The sequence below is a fragment of the Papilio polytes genome, unplaced genomic scaffold, assembly GCF_000836215.1.
Source record: "Papilio polytes unplaced genomic scaffold, Ppol_1.0 DF823934.1, whole genome shotgun sequence".
Classification (NCBI taxonomy): Eukaryota; Metazoa; Arthropoda; class Insecta; order Lepidoptera; family Papilionidae; genus Papilio; species Papilio polytes.
The window spans coordinates 278,854-290,144 of NW_013525270.1; the positions used below are offsets into that span (position 1 = coordinate 278,854).

The 11,291-nt window shown below is 32.6% G+C and overlaps 1 protein-coding gene across 1 annotated transcript in view; it reads left to right on the top strand.

The window, feature by feature from the left end:
* The window catches only part of LOC106102049, a 64,452-nt gene that overhangs the window by 48,461 nt on the left and 4,700 nt on the right, over window positions 1–11,291 (top strand). Inside the window, exons 3-4 of the mRNA XM_013281456.1 lie at window positions 4,290–4,498; window positions 6,465–6,600. Of these exons, the coding sequence (XP_013136910.1) occupies window positions 4,290–4,498; window positions 6,465–6,600 (345 nt within the window). The remainder of the gene's footprint in view (window positions 1–4,289; window positions 4,499–6,464; window positions 6,601–11,291) is intronic.

Genomic DNA, 11,291 nt, shown 5'->3' on the forward strand with positions numbered 1-11,291 from the left:
CTTATCCCTTTCCCGTCAGCTTTGAGTTTTTCAATTTCAAGTGCACGCTTTGAAACAAGTTGAAAACTATTCTAACGAACGGATTTCAATTTAAAGTTGGAAAGCCAAAAATGCTATCAAACGAGTTATAGAAAAATAATTCAAGTTGGAAACTTTACTCCGGGCTTATTACGAGCTTATTTTATATCATAAAAAGAAAAAAGACATGGGACATTTCGATGAATATTATTTGTGAAAATTAGGTTTTTTATTTGGAAATACAGCATTCTATGTATTATATTCGAGAACTTCATACACAAACTATAGTGGACAGTTTAAGAGAAGTACTCTACTTTAAAAATTTTAGAATTTAACAATAACGTCTTTAAAGTACTAGAAAAACCTATAACAATCCGCCATTACAACAAGTGGTAGCAAGAATAACAAGCGAGAACTTAGTAACCCCCGTCTGCACCAACAAATGGCAAAAATCGTGACCTAATTTCACTTCGCAGACTTCACTTGAAGAGTTCATCTACTAACAATTTAACAAAGTCTTCTACGTTACTGTAATATAAAAAAGAAACATACAATATGTCTTTAAATCACTTGCGCCTATCTTTATCTTTCTGTTCGCAGTCCATAAAAAAAGTTAATTCATTAACGAAAAAGGTTTATCATTAGGTATGAAGTAGTTTGAAGTGGAAGGCAAACCTCGAAGTAATTGAAAATAAGCTGGGAATGTGCTCTCACCTAAATAAAACTCATCTCATCATGACTAATAATTCAACGAATAATTATTGTTAGTCAGTTTTTTTACACATTTTTTGAAGAAGAAAATTATAGATTAAGTTATAAATCACGACATTTTGTACAAGTCAGTGTCGTTTGAAGTGTTGGGCTTATTTTACAAAAAAAAACCGAAGTGACAATGTACACAATAGAACAAATTAAAAACTTACACTTCTTTTTTTTTAAAATCGACTAATTTGTGATTTCCCTAAGCTCAATAGGAAGTGGCAAACAAATGTGTATTGGTCTGTGCATTATAAATGAGGTTCCCGAAAGGGTCGAGTTACGTACAGATGTTTGCTGCCGGCGGTCGTCCTAACACTATCTTGTTCTGCCTCCAAACTCCCCTGAGAATCGATAACTTATACCTTAACCCTTACGATATACAAAGTGTAAATTTTTATAATATTTATTTATTACTAGCTTTCGCCCACAACTCCGTCCGCGTGGAATTAAAAAAAAATGAGTAGCCTATGTGTTCTTACAGACTATTCTCTACATCTAAACCAAATTTTATTGAAATCGGTGCAGCCATTTAGGCCACAAACTCTAACAAACATCCGTCCATCCATCCATCCATCTAAACTTTCGCATTTTAAAATTCAAATGGTCATACATAACTCAAGAAGTAATCGTCTCAGTTTTTAGCTTCGATATTCTAGATGACATCTACATTGTAATGTAATGTACATTGCAATAATCTACATTGTAATGGTTAAATGAAATTTAAATTTATTTTTATATTTACATCATTCAAGTATAGTACTAAAAATACAAATGTTCAATAATTTGCAGTTTCTCGTGTAGTTTTCAAATAGAAAAGTTTACCTCATTTTATTTTATTACTGTATTCAGTTTAATTTTAATAATAGAATACTTTAGCGTACCCAACTCTTGTTAAACTACCGCCAGACCAACTTTATATGAAGGAAATGGAGGAGTTCTGTAAACTTCGCTCCATTAAGATACTTAAATAGAAATGCATGAGCGAAATATAGTCATTACTTGCTTTACATTATGATTATGAAGATGAATAGTATTAAAAAATCATAAGTACCTATTTACAGTTATTATTTATACTCCACAACTGTACTGCTCTGTTTATCAAGTTACTATGTATAGTAAAGTGTAATAAAACCAACTTTTTATATACCCAGGCTAAAGGAAAAAGTCCGTAAGTCTTGTTTATCTTATCTGAATTTAAATTTTAAAACACGCGACTCGTATCTCGTCCATGCAGTGCAACATGAATTGTAAATTTTAAAACTACCAACATCTGCTTTAAGCTACGAGTACTTCAAAGCATCTTTTACTTACTTATTTAAACTTAGATTTATTAAGTTTAATTACACGTAGTTTTTTTACCGTTAAAAATACACAAAATAGGGAACATAGTGTAAGTAGAATCCGTCATCTCTGCTTACTTTATAAGCTTTGGTACTCATACAATCGTTGTTAAATATAAATGTGTAGGTAATTAAAATAATAATCCTATACGTAATTTAGACGGTATAACTTTTTAGTACTAAATGCTAATTAAGTAAATTTGTAAAACACCATGTCGTAGAGGTTATTATTCTAACAAGAACGACCGTGTGACACGAAATTAACTCATTGTGAGTCGCAATCGGCATCATAACGTTTCATTATTTTCTTTATAAGCCTCTTAAAATTTGAATTGTACCTAAAATTGTGTAACAAAGATAAGGTAACGTTAATTTTGATGATTTTACTTAACCAGTATCAGTTATGGTGCGTAAAATTTACTGTTACGATAGAAAGTACAATACTATTTAATGGTCCATCATAGATTAGGTTATTAAAATAGCTTAGAATTATGGTCAAGGGCTTAAATTAAACAAGTTAAGCAAATTAACCGTTAACTCATTGGAAGCCTTTGTCCAGCAGTGGGCAGACGAAGGCCGATGACGAAAATGATAAGACAATCGCTGACGTCTTAACATATTAAAAATTGTATTTATCACCCTTTATACGGAATACTATTAAAGTATGCAAGGACTAGGTGATAAAAACACCTTATTCCAATGAGTTAGGTTATCTGTATCTTAAATTTGTAGTAAATGAAATAGATAATACAATTTAACACTCTAAAAGCGTTAACAATACTACAATGCAACATAACAAAGGCAGTTATTGTTTTATGCAGATGAAATATAACAGGAATGTGTAGATATCTTTGCTCAGGTACAGTCGTGATGCGGGGATTCGGTGCGGGAAAGCGGAACGCTTTGTACGTGGCTGGATAGGGGATTGTAAATTATGTAGGACCTTCGCTCCGTTTGGATTCTGTACCAGCGATCATGCATGAACGATACACGTGTAAAGGAGCTTCTATGTTTTAATTCGTAATATTTACATCTGATATGACATCTGTGTAGAAGAATTTATTCGTAGTTGTTCGTAGTAAGCAAAAGGCTACGAAAATGAATGGATAGCGTGAAAGATAACGTGTCCAAGATAGGAAACTAAGGTGCTGTTTATTTCACATACAAAGTTGAATATGTAGACGCCGTAATTATTTTTAATAACGATTAGATAATCTCTAAACTTAATCTCTATAAAGAAAAGAAATATTATATTTGTTCTATAAATAAAAGAAAGTAAATATACCAAGTATTCCAATTACTGTGTCATTAGAGAGGTGAAACAATGTGTTACCGGTATTTTTCAAAGCGAATCCTAATGACGTTTTTATGTATTACTAGTTCTGTTCTGGCAATGAAAATTCACGAATGTATTAAATTTCATATAAAAAAATCATTGCATTTATAACAACGGAATGGCAACTTAGCCATGCATTTCTCATGCATTTAAATGTACCCAATGCACACTGACCTGTGCATAGTTTATAACTTTCAATCCGACTACGTCAATAAAGAATTAGATATAAACTTCGAAGTCAAATTACAGACACTGCAGTATACAAAGTAATAGAAGTAAAATATAAGTACAAAGAAAATTGTTTCCCATAGTAATTTTCTTTATGTTTGTTTACCAACTGGCAATGATAGAAAATTACTCCACGAGTCGAGAAGTTACAGACTAGCACCGACTTAAACAATAAGCAACGAAATAAAACATTACAGCAGTACAAATTTTTAGCATATTAATTCCTTAAAACTGCAAATCTAAAGTTATTTATAGGAAGAACTAAATAAAACCGTTCACCAGCATGGTATACGATCAATAAAACATTCTTTAAGATGGGTTCTAACTCATCTAAATCGAACATAAAATTCCGAAGCATATATCGTTTAGCATTTCATGAATCTAGGTCTTATCTTGGTCTATGATCGTTCGATAGGTATACTAAGAACACCGCCAAACACACAAAAAATATCACATAGACATTAAGTAGTGACGATGATAATAAAGATGGCTACTGAAATTTTAATACTAACCTTTGAAAGTAACTTCATAATTAGATGCAATTCAAACACCGGCAACTTATGTCATTGAACCGAATATTATTTTATAACCTCACTTTGTATCCACAGGTCGTGGTCACACAGAAGTCCGCGTGGAACTGCAGATGGAGCGATGGGCGGCACGAGGAGGTTCCGTGCGGTTACGGTGCATGCACGACGTGCCATTGCATCTACTTGACAAGGTCGTCTTCTTGAGACACGGCACAAAGATATTCCAGTACATCAAGGATAGGAAACCACCGTACAGAAACTTCACAACCCCAGGAGCAGTACTAAATGTAAGCCTATACAACTACACATAAAGCCTTGGCGATGTCGCCGCACCCGTAGATATATTGCCCATTTTTACAACAAAATATGTATGTCATCTTAGTTAGTTAGTCTTCTTGAAGTAACTTTCCAATTATCGAAGGTTCGTAGTCAATTTAAAGTACTTTTCTCTATTTTAAGTAAGACGGTTGGGCGCCACTGGTCAGTTAACAATCACAATGAAAATCAATTAAACAAAAGCAAAAGTATACTTTAGATTAAATTATTTACTTGAATTAATAAAAGCGTGCTTATTAAAACAGTATATTATCTGTACACGGAAAACAGAGGCAAATACCCTTTGTGTGTGTCAACAAAAACACGTCGTAATCATTCAGCTTAAGAGCGGAGGAAATTTCGCAAATTCACTTGATATACAAACACCTTAAAAGGCAACAAACACGGATGCCAGCCGTGTAATAGCCGAGCCGAGTTAATTTTCCGGGTCGAAGTTACGTGTAGGATAACCAAGCTATTTACAACGGAAAACGCGCTGTAAAAGCTTTACTTAATATTTAATTTCAGTACAACTTTACCCATGATATTTCAATGAATATGCATACTTTGCTACTTGCTTCTCTAAATACGATGTATAATAAAAGACGTAGGTATATAATTTATCACTAACATAGATAAATGTATTAAAATAGTTCTAACTTCCTAGTACTAATGATTTATGTGCATTTAGAACTTAGATTTTAATTGTCTTGATCACTTGGTAACGAATTAGTAAACAATGACTATTTCTTACTACTATTACTACTATTACAAGGGCTTGATATCTAGTATTATTTAAATATTTGTTTCTTAAATGGTTAGTAAACAGCTAAAATGTCGGTGTCAATTACGAAGGTGTGCTCCTGGCAAAACAGAAATGCAAAGTTGCACTAAAATTAATTTGCTGGTACGTTCCGTTGCATGCACATAGCTCATTTAACTGCAGGAGGGCGTAACAGGTCGACCCCAGCCCCGGGTCACATAGCACTAGTAGGTAGGAACAATTCGCTACGTGCCAATTTATATTATTGTTACCTACAAACACAATTAGACTGTATTGCGTGGCCAGTCTCTATGAAACAGTAATGTATACGCGTGTTATTAAAAATTCCATTTCTCGTTAGGTAAGGTTTTATTTTTTTATGAACAACTCTATTTACCTATTTTTCTTTACTGAAAACATTTTTTTAAATTAAGCCTTATCCATGCAATCTTGTCAAATAAAAGTATACGAAAATGTATGCGGAAAACGAAGTGAAAGTTCTATTTTCATAATTATTGTTTTTGTTTTCAAACAAGTTGATATAATGACATAAAAGATACTAAGCCATACATACATAAAAATTTATGTTCCTTACAAAATTTAAATTCCCAGAGAATTGTTCTTAAAGTACTGATATTCTCAGTCACGTAGTAAAGATAACACTCACGTCTATAAGCTTTCAGCTTCCACATAACCTCAAGGCTTCACAATGAGCTAGTCATATTACTCATTCTAAAACCCTAATTTCCTCATTTCAGTCCGACTTTTCCTTGTTTCAGTCTTTGCATTTTTCAAATTTAAAAAGATATTTAAAACCACAGATAAAATACTAGTAAGATATATCTTTATTAATAGGCCCAAACATCATAATCTACCTTTTCAACGTACTCCCGTAGAGTCGGCGCAGCATGTTTTGTCCTCCACATAACTCGTATCATACGTCATCTCAGTCATCACTCCCTTCTTGATCATGTAACCTTTCACGCAAATCATCCATCTCGTTCTAGGACTACCTCTACTGGCGTACCCTTCCACTTTCATAACTAACGTTCTTCTTGTTAATTGCGATTCATTCCTCCTAATAACGTGCCCATACTAACCTTTTACTCCAAACGTAATGATTTTATTTTCATTTGCTGCAATACAATACATATTGTCCTATTATTTACTTCCAGATAGCGTTGGCGACTGATAACTCAATAATCCTCCAGAACTTAGACTTTGCGGCAAGTGGCAGTTACTCCTGTGAAGTCTCCATGGATACGCCCATCTATACTAAAGAGTCCACCGCTAAACAATTAACAGTATTCCGTAAGTAAGCTCTTTTCTAATAACGATAGACTATTGAAAAATGTCTTACTTCGTTAACTTTTAATCTGACTTGGCAATTTTAGCTATAAACTAAGATATTTCAGTGTACTCTAGTCGGTAATTATTTACAGTATTAATGTGGTTATCAAATCATTAAACTGTCAATTTACATTGAAAATCGAAAGGATTTGTAATCAATTCTTGACCGATAAGTAGAAATTAAAATACAACCGTTTTAATAGATTTATTTGCTTTTAAGGGCCTGTCACACCAAATTGTAAATTGTCTAATAACAATCCAACGTGTAAGATATGTGATGTATGGCCACACTGCTTACTTGTGTCATGGTGTCATGCCAGCATGTCAGTCGTATCCGAGCCACCGACGGAGCGGACATCCCAAGCGTACAGTACAGATGGGAACATCAGATTTTGTTCCCTTATCTGACAGTAACATCATTATTAAGCTGAGCTGAGCTGAGCCTCTATCAGCCAGTGGTGGGACAGGCCCTTAATTTAGTACATATTTTAAACATGTCTATGTTTAATTTATAATCCATATCGTTTGACTTGAGTAGATACGAAAGCTTAAATACAAAATGCCAACAACAATTAGCTTGTGGGATATCGAGTTGATTGTCGACTGACTCATTAGCGTTCCGATGATACTGCACAAATAATGTGACGTCATATATTTTCGTACATACAACGCAAACATGTGCAATTAATATTATATTGATAACAATGACTTTGTGCAGCTGTCACGATCTAGGGTTTGGTTCTATGAAAGAAAAAATCTACAATTTTATTGCAACAAACAATTCAAAGAGAACGTTTACGAATGTTTTGTTAGACAGTTCTATACCAGTCTGTACTAAGACTATAAAGAGGAAAGATTTGTATTTTTGTATGTATTGAAATAACATAAAAACGACTGGGCCGATTTTAATAATTCTTTCATCGTTAGAAAGGTAATTTTTCTGTGAATAACATGGCTATATTTTATATTACATTTTGATTCCACGCGGGCGAAGTCGCAAGCAAAAGCTAGTTGAAATCAAAGGATAACGCTGGCTGTAGATTTACAATTCAGTAATATACAAGTATATTACTACAAACTGTCTATCAAGTGTTTACAAATATAATTAACTGTCTGAAAAAATCAAAGACCGGACAAAGGTCTACGTAGAATACTCGTCTTATACTGAGTTCATTTTTTTGTGACTGAATGGCCACTGTTTGCCTTAAAGAGACATTTACAGATTCACCGGGCTTGAGGTGGCCGAGCGCAGATGGCGCTTAGCTTAAACCTCGTTTATGAGTGACTAGGCTCGAGGGCTACCTCAGGAGTCTCGCCACGAGTCGTTACTTCGTTATTATTACCGGATTGGATACTGAGTGCAATTGTATCAAATTTGTTTGTATCTTTCAATAAACGTCTTTTACATCATAAAGTTAGATTAAAAGATTAAAAACGATTCTTTTTTAATCCATTTCAAAAGGATTACGAAATAAATACGTCATTAATGTCATCATTTACTTTATACATTGGCGTAGATAAACCAGGTTTAGTTTTGGATTTGGATTTTGGATTATCAACAGACACTCAATTATTATGTGTATAGATTATCGAAAATACAAATAGTTCGTTGTCCATTTTAACCGTTTATATACTTGAATGACTAAAAATAATATCTTTTATGTAATAAAATACACTAAATATAACGTAAAGTAACTGTTACATTTTGCATGTATGTGTTTCACGAGTACCAATTAGGAACTGCATAAAATATGAACATAAAACATACACAGAGTGTCTGAATTAATTAAACTGAAAACTTTTAAATTTGATTTACGACCAAAATGTTTGGTTAACTGGTTATAAATAACGTACTCTCTCAAATAGGAATATATGAACATTTTAACGAAATATGAGCATCTCGCTACCTTTCAAAACACAATCATTAGCATATGATTTCAATGCACGAAGCGAGCCCGTCGTGATATGAATCTCAAATAACTTTAAATATTACAAATATTTATTTATTGAATTTTCGACTTTGCCCAATGGAAATACGACTCAAAATTGGTTAAAACGCATAAATACCCTTAACTGACATCAGGTTAGACCTACGGAATTAAAGCTTTTTTGATTCTGAATTTTAATTTCAAGGTGTTTCGTGGTTAATGAATTTATGTAACATATTTATAAACATAGTATGTACTACAGACTCTGTAGTAATTTATATCAGTAGATAAATGTTAAATGTTTGATTTATTTGCTTTAGATTAATTATAATCTTTATCTAGATGTTGTTGTTTTTTGTACTTTGGTTGCAGATTTGAAGAAACTTCTAGCACATATACCTAATCATAAATCATTTGTTTTTTTAAACCGATTTCAAATGTAGAGTAAAAATTGTAATAAGATTTTTTATATTATCTTAAGGATGGTTATATTAATTTATGTGCAATAAATAAAATGGTCAAAGATTTATTTTATTGATAATTAATTCTATAAATAATTAGTTAGTTATTTTTATGACGTATTTATGTAGGTGAAGCAATATAAAAGCCGTATCTGTTAAACAAAGCAGAAAAGTTGAATTAAATTGTCCATCTGTGAGCAGATTACACGCTCGAAAGGGTTAGAGCGTGCGACGATATCGTAAGAGTGCACCGTGTAAATGCAATTTCAGATCGTTTACTGGTAAATTTGAAAACACATGTTCACGTAAATGGAAACAAAATTGTATTCACTTAATCTAAACTAGGATAATAATTATATAACTATCGTTCGTTCAGAAAAGACACTACTGAGTTAAACTCATCTCCATTTCATTGTACGCTACTTATTTACTAGCTGATGCTCGCGACTTCGTCCGCGTTGAAAAAAATATAGTTTATTAAAAAAGCAAAGGTAAGTAATTGCAGATAAATTACCTTTCTAACGGTGAAAGAATTTTTAAAACCGAACCAGTAGTTTTTAAGTTATTCCAAAACATACAGAAATACAAAAAAACAAATCTTTCCTCTTTATAATATATATAGTATAGATTTATTTAAGTACAACCACATTTAAAGAGTGTCGGTGGCTCAGTGGCTTGAACACTTGACTTGTAATCTACAGGTCTTGGGTTCGAATCCCGCCATGTACCAATGTGATGTCCGATTTTTCGAATTTTCATATGTACATAATTTACCCGACGTTCTTACGGTGAAGGAAAACATTGTGATGCAACCTGCACATATCGGTGATTAAATTCAAAGATATGTGTGAAGTCAACCGACCCGCACTTGGCCAGCGTGGTTGACTATGGCCTAGTCACCCCATATTAGGGTAGGCTCCGAGCCCCTCGGTGGGGACATATAGTGAGCTGGTGATGATGATGATGATGGACCACATTTATATTACAGACAATTAGTTATACTGGCGTACATAAGATTTGCTAGTATTTATTTAATTACTAGTTTTCAGTTTGAGTTTCATTTAATTTAATCAAAGTAAAATAATGCAGAATCTATAATATAAATCTACGTATTATTCTAAGTTTTAATTAAGTATTTAGGATTTAAGCTTATAATAAACCATTTTGATATTTTTCTTGAAAGAGATAAAATTCATACCAAACAGATCTATTTTATTTATGGTGTCGTACTTTGATCTTCTACGCGTACATTCTATTTCTATTATTTTTGTATTTTCAATGAAAAAAGTTTTGAACTTGACTACGTATGTGTCAACTCTATAGTTGATTGTCCGATAATTAATATAAAAATATTTGAGGAAACAAAAGTAATCAGTTAATGGATTATTTGTCTACGCATTTCTGAAAAATCCAAAAATGATAATGATTAAAAAGTTGGTCGATCTGTAAGATAAATCAGGAGAATTGTTATGAACCCGTAATTACAAAATTATTTGTTAATCTTAACTAAGCTGGACCATAAATAATGATTTTATAAGTACAGTCACGCGATAAATTTTATGCTTTTTTAAAAAAATGTATAACTATATTAATCCTTTCTAGGATTAGTATAGTAATATTTTTTTTAGGTAATAACATAGTTTTTAGTGAATCAGTTATGTTTATGCTTGTTAAATCATACGAATAAAAAAAGTTAGTAGCGCCGTCAACTACACTTATTTATTTACGATTAAAATACGATATACTTTTGAAACAATGCAAATAATTGTAACTATTAGAAATATGAAATAATCAAAATAATTATTTTTTGTGAACATTTAATTTTTGCTCATATGTACTTAAAGGTAATCCATTTTAATTAAGGGTTATAAAATGATTTATCAAATAAATCCACAAACCTGACGTCACGATTAAAGATAAAACTTATACTTTTTATATATAAAGCTAAACTTTAATTAACACCTGCACAATACAAACTCAAAATGAAATCATTTCTGTTGTTGACTTGTCTCTTAGCTAATGTCACGTGGTCTCTGGCGACATGGCAAGAAAACGTTTCTAAATGGAGTCTGGAATCGGGAATGGAAGATGCGCGGAGAATAAAGCATTCTGAACGTTTAATCGGTCCATTGTCGCGCATCGTCGGAGGAGCTATCGCACCGGTTCGATCACACCCATACCTGGCAGGTCTACTGATCGACGTCATAGGTCTTCCTTCTCCGTCAGCTTGCGGTGGATCTCTATTATCACATACAAGAGTCCT